Source organism: Podarcis pityusensis (assembly GCF_964106645.2).
Source record: "Podarcis pityusensis genome assembly, chromosome: 15".
NCBI classification, from domain to species: domain Eukaryota; kingdom Metazoa; phylum Chordata; class Lepidosauria; order Squamata; family Lacertidae; genus Podarcis; species Podarcis pityusensis.
The window spans coordinates 698,475-713,465 of record NC_138040.1 but is presented as its reverse complement, the minus strand read 5'-3'; the positions used below and the strand labels follow the sequence as shown (position 1 = coordinate 713,465).

The window sequence follows — 14,991 nt, the reverse complement described above, 5'->3', positions numbered from 1 at the left end:
CTGAACACACAGCGTTGCTAGGGGTAGACTAGATGTCCCTTGGCAGTCCCTTCCTATTGTACAATTTGATGGCCCCCAGTGGTGGGACATGGCCTGGGGGCTCAGGGGCATGCATAGCAGCACGGGCAAAACCACAGTCACACACCCTGGATCTGCACCCTGCGGCTCTGGTCAAATGCTAGAGCTGACATTTATTTCTGCAGAGCCCAGTTGCTGTTGCCTACCTTGCAGAAGCAGTTTCACAGTTCCTGGAGAGCAGAAAGAGAAGGCCTTTTTTTGGGGGGGGGGCCTCAAGCCCAGGCCAGCTCCGTGCCCACCCCCTCCTGCCCCTCCCTCTGACTCTCCCTGCAGGCTCCCTTCCCTGCATTAGAAGAGCAACTAAGTGCAAATAACTTAATTCGATTCTCTTGCCCAGCTGCCAAGTGAACCCTTTTAGCAAAGCGATAGAGGGGGGGACACAACGTCTCTGCTGGGGTTCCTGAGCCCCCACCCCACTCCCGCCCAACCACCTTGCCATATGCCTTGACCTTGAAGCGACCTTCCTCTCCCCACACGGCTCTGCCGGGTCAGAGTCTGTCGCTCCAGGAGCTCCCCGGCCTGCCTTGCTTCCTCCCCACACTGGGGTGGCACAGTCCCTCACGGCAAGGGGGCACCAACAATAATAACCCCTCAACACACTCGCAGGACAGCAAACACTGACAAAGCCCCCTCACCCCATGAGCCCCCAAGGCTGTCAAACTAGGCTATCACCAGCCAGGGCTGAGAGAAGTGGCCCTTCTCCACACCAGGGTTGGGGGGGGGAGTTAATCTGGATTAATTCGCCATGTGAACGGGATTACACGTTTTGCAGGCATCTCCTGATCAGAGGACTTGCTCTCGATTTGCAAGCCCCTTAATCTGGATTAGAGGCAGCCGCTAACTAGCTCTCCTCTGGGTCTGGGGTTATTTCCATCTGCTGTCCCGTTTGAAGGAGGTGGCGACATCCCAGTGGGGCTGGCAAGGAGGACAAGGCCTCATTCCCAAAGTACTGGGTGTTTGGTTCGAGCCCAATAAAGATACGGTGGGGTGTCCTGGGGCTGTGATCCACACCTGCACACTTGAACCTCACTTTCCTGCCCCATTAGGGCCCTTTCTGTTTGCAGCACCCGCTAGGAGTCCCTGGCAGCCGCCTGACTGGGCATTGCAGAAGGAACCTAAGAGCTCTGCTTAGATGCCTCCAGACAAGGTGAAAGCAGCAGCTTCTGAGGCATCTGGTTGGCCACTATGAAAAGAGGGTGCTGGTCCAGTTGGGCCACTGGCCTGATCCAGCCGGGCTCTCTTCTGATGTTCTTAAAAAGAGCTCTCAGATCAACCCAGCTCTCCCCAAAAGCTGCTCTTCCCAGGGGGTCTTGTCAGCTCCCAGGCAGCGCTGTGATTCCCCCCAGAGGCAGACCGAGGTCAATCAACAGATTCAGGTGTTTATTTTCTCCCCACAAGCAAGGAGCCTGCAAGGCACCGTCAATCATACTGGGATGTTTACACAGAGGAAGAAAAGAAAGCAGCCTTAATTCCAAGCCAAACCATGAGTTCATCTAGAGCCCTCCCTTTGGCTGACCAGAGGCTGACATCTGCCAAGGGCCTTTCAAGCTCAGTGTCATCCACACCGGCCAGCAGCAATGGCTCTGCAGGGTTTCAGGCAGGGACTGTCTCCCAGCCCTATCTGGGGTCATGGACTGGTTGGATGCAAAGGATTGGTGGGAGGAACCGGCTGGGGAAACCCCAAGGGAACAAGGTTCAGAGACTGGGGTTTGAGGATGGGACAACAATGAGCGGTCAGAGGGAGAGGGCTGGGAGAAGGAGGTGTTGGAAGCTGAAGCAGAACAGGACTTAGTGAGCTGGGAGAGTCTGTGGCAGACAGCAGTCCAGAATCAGAGGCAGAAGCTGAAGCAGGAGAGGAAGGAAGCCAAGAGGCAGAGATGAGTCTGGCTGGGGAAGAGTCACAGGTGTCCTGCTGCGACACACTCGCCTCCCACTTGGTCTCCCAGAACCAGGAGAGCCATGAAAAGGGCGGAGGAGAGGTCGGCTGCAAGCAGGCACAGTCTCAGATTGCTTGCAGGAGGGAATTTAGCTGTGGGGAGGCGGGGCCTTCAGTCTCTGCAACTGCTTCCTGGGGGGCAAGACCTAGTGAAGAATTGCTGTGCTCATAGGATGGACACTCCTGTGCAGACACTGTCTTGCTAATAAAGAGTTAACTCCAGCTTGCTCAGTGTGATTGAATGCTGGCTCGCTCCTGTCACCTGGAGATGCTGTCAGGGATTGAACCTGGGACCTTCTGCCTGCAAAGCAGGTGCTCTGTACCACTGAGCTATGGCCCTCCCACCCCAAATATTGGCAAGATAAGGCAAGACCATTAAGGGAAGGGTGAGAGACGACTCCTACAGAGCAGGGAGCTCCATGTGGTGGGTGCTGTGCTAAATAAGAGGAAAACTCCGTGTTTCCTTCTTCCCACCAAGTGGGTCTCACCTGAAAGGCGGGATGTGGGGAAAGAGGCTTCTCCCGCTGGTCAAAACAGAGGGATGAGAGGTGAAATGAGGAGACAGGGAGCAGCAGCAGCAACAGGGATGAGTTGGCCAGGATTAACACACACACCCAGCACACTTTATTTCTATCACATCACAGACACCTCTGGTTTCACCCAGCCCCCTTCTTCCCCCCTGCTGTATATTTTGGAAGGCTCAGGTTTTTCTGCCTGCTGTGCACTTGGGCACCCTGTGAGACCTCAGAGCCAAATGTTTCCTGAACACAGAGTCATAGAACTGTCAAGTCGGAAGGGAGCACGAGGGTCATCTAGTCCAACGCCTTGCAATGCAGGAGTCTTTTGCCCAAACCCACAACCCCGAGATTGAGAGTCTCCTGCTCCACCGACTGAGGTCGTCTAGCCCACAGGTAGGCAAACTAAGGCCCGGGGGCAGGATGCGGCCCATTTGCCTTCTCAGTCTGGCTCGCAGACAGTCCGGGAATCAGTGTGTTTTTACATGAGTAGAATTGTGCTTTTATTTAAGATGCATCTCTGGGGTATTTGTGGGGCATAGGAATTCATTCATTCCCTCCCCCCCCAAAAATATAGTCCGGCCCCCCACAAGGTCTGAGGGACAGTGGACCGGCCCCCTGCTGAAAAAGTTGGCTGACCCCTGGTCTAGCCCAACAACCTGCAATGCAAGATCGCAAAGCAGGTTTTCACCTGGGTTTTGATTAAATTGGGACACCATTTCGAATCAAGATGGCGGACGGAACCTTCCCCAACTGGGCGTGAGGTGGCTAGTGGGCCAGTATGTATACTCAAACTCCCAACTCTCATTTCCGACTCACTCAGCGCAGCCTGGTTTAGTCTCTCTGTCGCTGTTTCTTTTTTATCCTGTGTGTGCGTTACTTTGCATTTCAACTTCTGATGTAATCTGGCTTTGGGGAAACACGGAAATGCCACAAATAAATAATTTAAGGGCCTTCCTTGTCTTTGCAGCCCTCAAAGTGAGCGAGGGACCTGGTGGGGCAACAAGCCTGGGACTCCAGTTTCGCATCGGGGGTTAAAGGGAGGTGCGGAAGAGAGAGGGAGAGCAAGATCAGCAGAAGGGACCAAGGAGCGGAGGGAACTTCTAGTCCAGCATCCTGTTTTCACAGTAGCCAACCAGATTCTGTCCCCCGCAAATGGGCTGCTTGCAAGAAAGGCCTGATCACAAGAGCAGTGCTCTCCTATCTGAGATTCACAGAAAGTGGTATTTCAGAAGCATCACTGCCTCTGACTGTGGAGGCAGAGCAATAGCTCATCCTGGCCAGTAGCCCACCATAGCCCTCTCCTCCTCCATGAATTTGTCTAATCCTCTTTCTGAAGCCCTCCAAGTTGGGGGCCGTCACTGCCTCCAGTGGCAGGGAGTTCCAGAGTTTAACTCTGCGCTGCATGAAGAAGGGCTTTTTTTTTTTTGGTCTCTCCTGAATCTCCCAACATTAGATATCCACAAGTTCACATGTTCGTAGAAAGGTAGAAAAACACTTCTCTGTCCCCTTTCTCTAGGCCTTGCATCATTTTATAAGCCTCTATTGTGGTCCCAATTATCTACCGCTGGCTCTCTGCCCCAACTTGGCTGGAGGAAAGCCTCTTCTTGCTCTGGTCAGGGCCTTCTGGCACCATTTCTGCTTCTCCTCAATCCATTCGCCGGTTTATTTATTTAAATATTTGGGCTCCGTCTCCTCTGCCAAAGCCCCAAGATGCCTCACCATTCATCTGTGACATCTCTGGACACGTGTTTTCTTTTCCTGCGTTGGGAAGGTCTCATCTCTTTGGTAGGATATGTTGAGCTTCCTCTTCCATCGAATCATCGAATTGTAGAGTTGGAAGGGGCAATGCAGGAGCCATGGCTAAAAAAATCCCTGACAGGTGACCACCTGAGTCTGCCACCTTCCAAAGATCATCCATTCCCCCCATGAAATGGCTTAGAAATGTCCTCCTAATGTTCCACCAGGATCTCATTTCTTGCCATTTTTCTACTGCTAGGAGTCTGGGGCTCCTTTCATCTCCTCACTAATTCCACTCTTTTGGAGAGACTGTCATTTGTGACCTCTCCTATCCCCATGCCTTAAACTTTTATTTATGCCCCCCCCCGACCTGGAGAAGCCTTAAACCAAAGCAGCAACCCTCCTGAATTGCCTCCATCCCTTGATCTGATCCGGTTGGCCTGTTCTTAGGATGGGGGGGGGGGGCGAGGTGTAGGTTCCCCCGTTTCCTTATTCATCTTTTGAAATTTCCTTTGCAAGTGGCACAGTCTTCAAAATGTCAAGTGCACCTTTATGTTAAAAGAATGGGTGGGGTTGCTGGGGTGGGGAGGGCTGCTCCCCACAGCCCAGCCCACTGACTATCCCTGGTGTAAGAACTGGACCTCCCTGATGCTCTGGGAACTGGGGACACCAAAGGAATCTCCAGTTGGCCTCCGGAGCGCGTATGCAACAGCAGAAGTCACCTTTGGTGAAATGGGTCTTTGGAGAACACCTCTGAAGTCTGAGAGAGTTAGGAAGCTGGTGTTTATTGAGGGAAGTGCACTGGGCAGGAGTCTATCGCCCTGGGTCACTAACCAGCTGGAGGGGCAAAGAAGCTCTGCTCTCCAAGAGGACCTCAAAAGTGTGAGGGAAGAGGCGGAAGGGGAAGGGATGCAGCCAGCACACATCCCTTGGCCTTCAAAGGACAGGTCAGCACAGAGGTCAAAGGGAGAGGGGCAGGAATCTGGAAGTCTCCCTCTCTATCTGCCTGGACCACACACAGACCCTTCTAGGCAGCATCTCAGCATCCTGACATCTCATGCAAGGGAACCTGGAAGGGATCTGAGAAGGCCTTTCAGAGTGGCTAAGAACCCACAAAAACACACCTGCGCCACCTCCCATAGCTACACGTGATTTGGCTCACTAGCCTGAGCCATCCAGAGCCGTTTGCTCCGTACTCTGACTGGCATGTTGGGTGAGAGGAGCAGCTGCTATGGGCTGAGGGTGATCCTGCCTTGGCAGGTCAGGCCAAGGAACTGCAAGACACTCCTGTGATCCTACAAGGGGAGGGGGGCCCTCAGACTAGGAGCCCCCTCCGCCTTCCTTGGGGCTTTCCCAGGCCACGCCCCTCCCTGGCTCTGCCTCACACCATCCTTGAGTGCTTGTGCAAGGCTGCAGATGTGTCCTTGAACTCTGCCCATGCCTCTGGGCTGCCTCGATGGAGGGTGGAGAGAGAGAGGCTTTGAAAGCGTAGACACCAGCTAACCATTCACATTCCTTGCCCTGCCCACTTTTGTTTTTGGCTCCGCCCACCATCAAATCATAGAATTTTAAAGCTGGAAAGGACGCAATGGGTCATCTAGTCCAATGTCAGAAGTGGCCCTCATAAGGTTGCCTGGGATGGAATGTGGCCCCTGGATTGAAAAGGTCCCTGCCTGCCCCCACCCCAGGTCCTATAATATGTGTCCTGAGACAAGCTCAGGCACTGGATTCTAAAGAGACTTAGAATAGGTTTTAAAAAGCTTTGGGGTGTGGTGGGTCCCCCAGGAACAACCTCCAGAATTGCCCCACCCTCCTCCTCAAGCACAGAAGTGGGGACCCCAGTCTTAACTCTGTGGCTGCAGCCCTTTCACAGAGGCAGGAGAGCCAGTCCTGCTGGAGGAAGCTGCTTCAGGTGACCCTCAGCAGTGCTACCTTGGGGGTTTGGCCCCTTTGAACCAGGCTGCCTGCCATTCCCAGGACTGGGGTCTGCCCCTTCACCCAACGAAGCAGCCTTGGCCAGAATCCAGCTCCGGCTGGACTACAATTCCCATCATCCCTCTGTGGCTCTGCTGGTTGCCGGGAGTTCTCATCATCATGTCTCTTCCCCCACAAAACCTCAAAGCAACTTAGAGAACCGTGAAAAATAAGCAAAATGTGCAAAACAACCTCAGATGTGCAAATGGTTGACTCGGTTAGTGAGGGGAGGGGGCCTTAAGAACACAGGAAGAACCTGCCGGATCAGGCCAGTGGGCCATCTAGTCCTGCGTCCTCCCCTCCCAGTGGCCAACCAGCAAGTGGGATCTGAGCAAGAGATCCCTCTCCGCTCCTGTGCTTTCTAGCAACTGGTTGTCAGGAGCATAGCCACTGATATCCTTATCATTAGCCTTGCTCATCTTCTAAGTTGGTGGCCATGCTGACACTGCTTCCTGTGGCAGGGAGTTCCACAGTTCAACCCCAGTCCTGGCCAGATTTATTTACCTGGCAAAATTTATACAGTGGTACCTCAGGTCACATACGCTTCAGGTTACATACGCTTCAGGTTACAGACTCCGCTAACCCAGAAATAGTACCTCGGGTTAAGAACTTTGCTTCAGGATGAGAACAGAAATCGTGCTGTAGCGGCGCAGCAGCAGGAGGAGGCCCCATTAGCTAAAGTGGTGCTTCAGGTTAAGAACAGACCTCCAGAACAAATTAAGTATGTAACCAGAGGTACCACTGTATACCACTTACTGGGGGGAAATTATCTCTCTAAACAGTTTGCGTGATGTGAATGCTTTCCAGTAGCCTCATCCAACAGAAGGTCAGGACCCAGGAAAGGGGTGTTTGTGGCCAAGGGGTCCATGTTCTGCCCTTTGTGCTGGGACCAGGGCATGCATCAGAAAAACAGCTCTACCGGCCGTGCTGGACCAGGCTAAAAAATGCACCCCTAGTCCTGCCTCCTGTCCTCACAGTGGCCCACCAGAGGCCCCAAAGGGAAGCCCAGCTGCTCTCCCCACCTGGTTCAGGCCCTTGGGATCCGCAGAGGCTTCTCCAGATCTACTTACAGATCCTGCCATTCAGGGGTGTTAAGTGGGGAGGGCTAGCCTCAAGTCGTTGGCCCCAGCCTTAGGATCTCCTGAACCTTCTTCCTTACATTATTCCATTAGATAACTGCTTTGCGGGTTGTCTTCTTGCAGGTCTCTTAACGAGATATAGTATTGATTGATTTAATAAAACATATATAGCCCTTGATAGTTTTTTTTTAAAAAAAAACAACCCTCACAAGCAGTTTATGAAATAAATAAATAAAACAAATATTTGGCAAGATTAAGTGGCATGTTAATCGATTTTAAAAAACACACCTAAGTGGGTTGCATGAAACAAAGTTGGTTTTATATGTATGTGAGATATATTTAGATAATGTTAAATCTCTGTGTATATGAGAGAATATATGTGGCTGTGTTTATATCCCCAGGTACACACATACCTCCACTCACAACAACCTCAACTTTGCTTCTGTCCTGACTGTCCCTCTGAATGGCCGCCTAAATATGAAAAGATGACTATATGCAATGGTTACAGGTAGGTAGCTGTGTTGGTCTGTGTTGGTAGTTGAAACAAAATAAAAAATAATAAAAATTCCTTCCAGTAGCACCTTAGAAACCATCTAAGTTAGTTATTGGTATGAGCTTTTGTGTATCTGAAGAAGTGTGCATGCACACGAAAGCTCATACCAATAACAAACTTAGTTGGTCTCTAAGGTGCTACTGGAAGGAATTTTTTTATTTTGTTTCGACTATATGCAAATGAGATGCAAATATGTGCCTGGAGGCAGTTGCTGGAGACCTGGAGGGGTCCGGGGCTGAGCTGCTCTCCCTCCAAAGCAGACCTGCTCCTTCCGGGGCCCAGAACCAGCGAGGCCGCCGCCGGTGCCAAGAGGGGGCCGGGGTCTTTCTCCTCTGGGGGGTGGGGGTGGGAGTGGGGGGCGTGGCCTGAAGCGGGCCCGGCTGCTGAATTATTCAGGGCGGCGATATTTGCTCGGCAGAGAAGCGCGGGCCGGGCTGGCTCTTTTCTGCATTTCCTCCGCGTGGCTGACGTACAGATAGATCCAAATGAAAGACAGCTTCGAGACTCGCAAGAATTCATAGCGGGGCCACTTAGCCAAGTCGCCTCGCCCCCCGCGCGCCTTCGCGGGACCCAAAAAGCTTCCTCGCCCCGCCCCCAGCCCCCAGTGGCCAACTTCCGAATGGGGGAGAGGTGGTCCTAAACTGACCTCTTGACCCCCACATCAAAGTCTCCCTCCCCCCTTTATTAAGGGGACTGCTGATTCTGGCTAGCGGGCTTCAGGGCGCTCTGTGCATGCTCAGGAAGCTGTGCTCCTTTAAAAAATAGGTGCTGGGCCCTGACTCGCGGTCAGGAAGGAGGGCAGTTGCTTTGGCACGGATTAAGCTTCGGAAACTGGGGCAGAAAGCGGGGGTGGGGGTGGGAAGGGAGAGTGGGAAGGAGGGAGGGCGAGGCCTCATCCTTCCTCCCTTCTTCCTTGCGAGGGGCCTCTGTGGCACCGCTTTGCCAGATGCTGCCGTGACAAGACCAGGCGCCTGAGCCCAGGCGCGGGATCTGCCTCCCCATCCCACCTCCTGAGCCGATTTTAGAGACCCCGCCACGACTGTGACCCCACCGCCGCCGCATAAAGATTAGAGCCGAGCGCACCAGCTACAGTACTCGCTCCCCTCCGCCCTGCCCCACTTCGGGTCCCGAGAAAAGATCCGCGCTCAGCCCCACGGATCAAGCCCGCCCCTGAGACCCCTATCACCCTAGGGCGCGCGCGCGCGCACGCACACAAGTCGGTCTCAGAGCGACATCCCAAGATTGGGCCGGCAAAGTTGGGCGCATTTGGTAAGGGGGAGACCCCACGCCCCCCCATACTTTGACTTGACAACGCGCGCGGAGAGCTAGCCAGGTCCCAGCAGCCCCGACCCGTCGAGGGACCCCCGATGAAGGCGGCAGCGGGACGCGCGAACCAGAATGCGACTGCGGATCACGAAGCAAAAGAAACCGTCCTTACATCCGAGGAAGCCGGGAGGGACCGGCCTCTCCCCACCCCGTTGGGCGCTCCGATCCTCTTGCCCCCCCCACCCCGCCCCGTCGACTCCTTCCCTGCAGCGCCGCCCAAGCCCAAGTGGCGACTCAGCCCCGCACTCCGGACCTTCCAGGCCGGACACCACCTGACCCTCCCCAGTTCGACGGGGACCACCTGCCACAGCCCTTTGGAGAGACTGCTCTGCCCTCCCCGCCGCCTTGCCCCTCTTTACTCTTTGCCACATTCCGCCCCCCCCCCCCAGGTACCCCGAGAAGCCGAGCCGAGCGTGCGGCTCGCTGCTCTCGTCCGGGCGCGACTCCGGGGACCCGCGGGAAGGAGCCCCGACGCCCCCACTTCCCCCCGGAGGGGCCAGGAAAGTTTGCTGGCCTGCGCTCCCCGGCTGGGTCCGGCAGCCCCCGGACAGCGCGGCAAAGTTTGGCGACGGCCGCCTGCGTCCCTCGCTTCCTTCGCGGGCTCTGCGGACTCACCTTTGCGGAGCATCTTGGAGGCGCCGCGGCGGCGGATCCCGGAGCGGCGCTCACAGCAGGCGGCGACTGCGACGGCGGCAGATAATCCGAGCGGGGCTCGCGGGAGCTCCAGGCAGCCGCATCGCGCGGCCGGCGGCAGCGTTTTCCCGGCCGGCAGGCAGGCAGGCAGAGAAGGCAGGCGAAGCGGTCGGACGACTCTCCTTCTCCGTTGCGCGCCTGGCTGCTCGCTGCCGGCTCGGCTCCGCTCGGCTCGGCGCTTTTAGGGGGGGGAGCCGCCCCCTCCGGGCTGGCCGGGCTGCCTCCTCCTCCTCCTCCTCCTCCTCCTGCCTCCCTCTTTAACGCGCAGAGCCCCCTCTCCACCCGCTCGGGTTTGCGCCTCCAAAGGGCGTCGCGCTGCTGCGCCCCTGCTCGCCTCGCCTCTCTTCCCCGCAGCAGCGACGGCTGGGCAGGGCTGGGCTGGGCTCGGGATGGGCAGGGCCAGGTCCCCCTCCGCCTCCTTCCCCGCCTCCTCCCTCCCTCCCTCCCCCCCGCTCTCCCTCCCTCCCGCTTCGCATCGAAAATTTATGAAAGTCTTGGCGGCGGCGCCCCTCCCGACAGCTCCCCACGGAGGGACAGGCGGAGCCCGCACGCAGGGAGGGAGAGAGACTTCGCTTCGGAAAAGGGGGCCTGGCCGGGAAACGGGGAGCGCCCCCCACCCGATATAATCTCTCCCATGCTTAATTCTGCGCCCTGCGGGGAGGGCAAGACCCGGAGAGCCACCGGGGCGCGCCTGGACGGCCGGCAGAAAGAGCCCAGGCGCGGCGCGCTCGCCTTTCCCTAGTGGGACAAAGACCCCGACGGGGCTAGGGAGGAGGAGGAACGCGATGCGGGGTCCCCTGAGTCCCTCTCAGCGGCGGAGAGGGGACCCCGGCCCACTTTTTCCCTGCCACGGACGGGTTGGGGGAAGGGGGTTGTGAGCCCGGACAGGGGAGGGGGAGGAGCAGGCGCGGCCAGTTGACAGACAGCCGCGGCCGCCATGGCAACGCGACGGCGAGCCCCTCTCCCTCCTTATCTCCATGGCAACCAGCTGGAGTTGCGCGGACCCTCCCTCGCCGCCGCCACGCCCTCCGCCGCCGCCGCCACGTGGAGGCTCCTTTGTCCCAAGACCCGCCAGCTAGGGCGACCCCCTCGCTTCTCGCCCCTTCTCTTTGCCAGGGGGAGGCTGGGAGCGCTTTGCGCACCGCGGCGGGGAGAGGAAGGTGCCCTGTGGCACCCCAGAGTGACCCCACGCCGCAGGCCAGGCTCTGCCCCGCCCCGGCTCTCCATTTTGGAGAGGGGGCAGAAGAAGTTAAGGGTCAGGGCGCCCCTTGACCGGGCGGGGCGCATTTTGCACCTCTTTGTACGTTGATACAGGAGAAGCCCCGTGGCTGGAGCAGATCGAGAGTGCCGCCTGGTCCAGCCAGGAAAGGGGCTCGTGCAGCAGGCCAGCTCAGGAATCTTTCCGACAACCCTGCTAGGCAGGAGAGTTGTGGTCTCAGACTGTGGAACTCCTCCCCGCAGGAGACGACCAACGAAGACAGCTTCACCAGAGGGTTAGGCAAATGGAGGAGGAGAAGGCTCTCGGCAGCGACTACTAGCCGCGATGGCTGTATTCTCCCTCCCCTGTCGGAGGCAGTAAATGCCTTTCCATCCCGGTCTCTGGGAATCGCGAACGGGGAGCGTCGCTGCTGCTGCTGCTGCGCCCAGCTCCTGCTTGCGGGCTCCCCATTTGGGCACCTGGTTGGCCACGGTGAGGTCACGATGCTACGCTGTGGGGGTCCTTTGGCCTGATTCGCCTCCTTATGTTCTCAAGGGTCAAGATTCAGAATTCCCAGTCCCCTGACCTCTTGGCCAGGACACCCGTCTACACCTCGCCGATCTGTTCTGTTTGCATTGGGGACGCTTACACTTATTTGTCAGGTCCGGGGCTGCGGGAGGAGGCAGCAAGCACTTTCAGGCTCTGGGGCTTCAGTCTGGGAGGCAGCGTGGCATAGTGGTTAGTGTCCTGGCACAGGACCTGGGAGAGACCAGATTTCAAATCCCCCCCACTCGGCCATAAAACTTGCTGGCTGTGGCCTTGGGCTAGCCATTGCTTCTCAGCCTGACCTCCCTCACGGGGTTGTTGTGTTGCCTGACTGAGGAAGGGGAGAACCATGTACAGTATATGATACTGAACTCATTGGAGCGGGGATGCGGCGAGGAGAGATGGGCTGTAAATGCAATAAAATAACATAATCCCTTGATCAAACCCCAGGAGCACATTCAAGTCCTCCTGCCAATAGCAGCACCAGGGACAAACTGGGTATGGAAATGGCAGGCAGCGTGAGGTAGTGGTTAGAGTGGCTGCCTAAGACATGGGAGAGACCCCAGTTCGAATCCCTACACAGCCCTGAAGCTCACTGGGGGTGGGCTTAGTGACCTCCCTCCCAGGGTTGTTGTGGGGATCAAGAGGAGAGGAGGAAGAACTGGGCGCACACCATCTAGAGTGCCTTGCAAGAAAAAGGTGGGATTTGAGTGGAACGAACGGATGAATCCTGGCATTTGGAGATAGACTGCCTTTGGATGTTGGAGCTCCATCTTGAGCTATAGGTGGCTGGTAGGTGGAGGGCCTGGCGAGTTAATGGATGGCTGGTGCTCTTCAGTGCGCAAGTCAATAAATATTTGGCTCATATTCGAGTCTGAATACTGAACTGGCTGGGGCGGGGCGGTCTCTAGGAGGGGTCACCCCTCCCGGACTCTTCTGCCGCCAATCGCGTCCCAGAAAGCGCCTTGTTCTCTCTCTCTTTCGCTGCCTGGGCACCCAGTTACCATCTGCTCCCTGGAACAGCCGCTCCCTCCTCTGCTCTGCCCACCTCTCAAGCCTCTTCTTCACGCATCTCCTTTCGTCGCTTGGAGTCATCGCCTCGGAACGTCTGACCGGGCCAGATTCCCCCTCCTCCTGTTTTGCACGTAACTGAATCACACCCGGACTCCTCCACCCGGTCGCACGCGCGCACACGGAGTGATTAAGTCTCTTCGCTCCGAGTCTACGCGCTAAATTAAGGAGGTGTGGACAATTTTGACACTTTAAACGCACGCACGCCGGTTGTGCTTTCAAGCAAATGAGCAGCAGGGTCACATTTCTGAAATCGTCGCTGGAACGTCTTCGGGGCGGGGGACCAGGGAATGCAATTCACAGCTGATGGGAGCCATCTACAAATATTTGAAGGGCGCTTCGTTGGAAGATGGGTCGAGCTTGTTTTCTGCTGCTCCAAATCACGGGATGTTCATTGTACTGCTCTCTTTTGCCTTGGCCAACCCCCGCACCTGGAGTCCCGGATCCAGTTTTGGGCACCACAATTTAGGGAAGATGGAAGGGGTGCAGAGGGGGACGACCGAGATGGTCTTCCATGGATAGGGCCGAGATCCGAGGCTGCGTGGAGCCTCCAGGGCCCAAGGCAGTCTGCCTTTGCTGGGCTGCGATGTTCAGGCCTTGCTTATGCTCTTCCGGAAGGCGTCTCATAGGCCTTCTGCAGTCACCAAAACCTAAGAAGCGTCTGCTGGATCAGGCCAGTGGCCCGTCCAGTCCAGCCTCCTGTTCTCTCGGTGGCCAACCAGATGCCCCCATGGGAAGCCCGCAAGCAGGATCTGAACACAGCCCTCCCGCCTATGACTGAGAGGCAGAAAAGCATTCCTGCCTCCGAGCGTGGAGGGAGAACAGAGCCATGGGGCCTAGGAGCCATCGAGAGCCTTTTCCTCCATGAACTTGTCCAATCCCCCTTTTAAAGCCAAGCCATCTAAGTCGCTGCCCATCGCCGCCTCCTGCGGAAGCGAGTTCCACAGATCCACTGCGTGAAGAACGACTTCCTTTTTCTCCATCCCGATCCAGGATCCCTGGCTCGGCAAGCTGGGCCTGCGTTTGACTATCGTCCCTCTTCCCGCTGGCCCAGAGGCTCTTGCACTGCCCAGAGACGGGGTGGGGTGGGGCTTGAGGGGCTCCATCCTGCCCGCCTCTCCGGACCCCATCCATCTAGGGCTCTTTCCAGCGCGCGGAGCGTGAGCCGCGCTGGTGCCGATGGCTCACCTCGCCGCGGGGCGGGGGGCGGGCAGAGACTGGAGTGGCTCCCGGTGTTTACACGCGGATTTAGGTACTGAGCCCTCGGAGCCTCGCGGTGGGGGGGGGGGGGTTGCAGATTGTTTGTTTGCTGGCTTGGCGCGAAAGAGGCAGGAGGAGCCTCCCGCTTTCCCAGCGCAGCTGATTAGCGCCTGGGCTGGAGGAGCCTGGTTTGACGCCGCCCCAATTTCATGGGACTGTAGAGCTGAGAGGGACACCAACCCCCTGAAATGCGGGCTTAATTTCTTTCTTTCTTCTTGCATTTCTATCCCATCTTTTCCCTCCAAGGGCCCTACATGACTCTCTCCCCATTACCATCTAATCCCCACAACGACCCTGTGAGGGAGGTCAGGCCGAGGAAGGCAGTGGCTGGACCCCAAGGGCACACCTAGGGAGATTCATGGACAAGGGAGGATCTGAACCCAGGACTCCCAGGCCCAAGTCCAGGACTCTAACCACTATGCCACCACTGGCTCTTATCTCTGGATTTTCTCTCCCTTAACCCCCCTCCTCAAATCACCCACCTCTTCTGCAAAGCTGTGGGGCACAACCTCCCCACCCCGTCAAAAAATAACCTTAATGCCCCACTGCAATTTAAAGGGTCCCGGGCTGAGGACATATCCTGGAAACTGTAGTTTACCCCTCCCACAACTACAATTCCCAATTTCCCTTGGTGCTGCTGCACATTTGCTGCTAAGAGTGACCCACTGTTTCCCTGCCCTCTATCCTATTCTTCTGCTGGCCTTTCACTCAAAAATGGATTGCTTCCTCCTTGCAGGCAGAGATCTGTGTTCTCTTCCCTTGGTGCTGTCTGTGATTTTACAAAAACCTTTGCAGGAAAAAAAGCAACCAATTAACACCCCCCACTCCAAATGTGTGACAGGCGTCCGGGGGGATTTGTGCAGGCCGCACTCAGTTCATCTGGGGGGCCATTTAGGACCTGCAGGCTGTGGATCTGCCAGCCCTGTTGTAAAGAAGTGACAGGACGGAAGTTTTTCCTCTATCCACTTTTTCAGCGATGTGCATTATAATTATGAACAACACTGAGAAAGTGGATAGGGAAA

General features: G+C 56.5%; 1 protein-coding gene across 1 annotated transcript in view; it reads right to left on the bottom strand.

Moving 5' to 3' along the window:
* The window catches only part of RTN4RL1 (reticulon 4 receptor like 1), a 62,070-nt gene extending 51,779 nt beyond the window's left edge, over positions 1–10,291 (bottom strand). The window contains exon 1 of the mRNA XM_080983983.1: positions 9,817–10,291. Within this exon, the coding sequence (XP_080840109.1) occupies positions 9,817–9,829 (13 nt within the window). The 5' untranslated portion in view covers positions 9,830–10,291. The remainder of the gene's footprint in view (positions 1–9,816) is intronic.
* Positions 10,292–14,991: the final 4,700 nt, after the last annotated feature.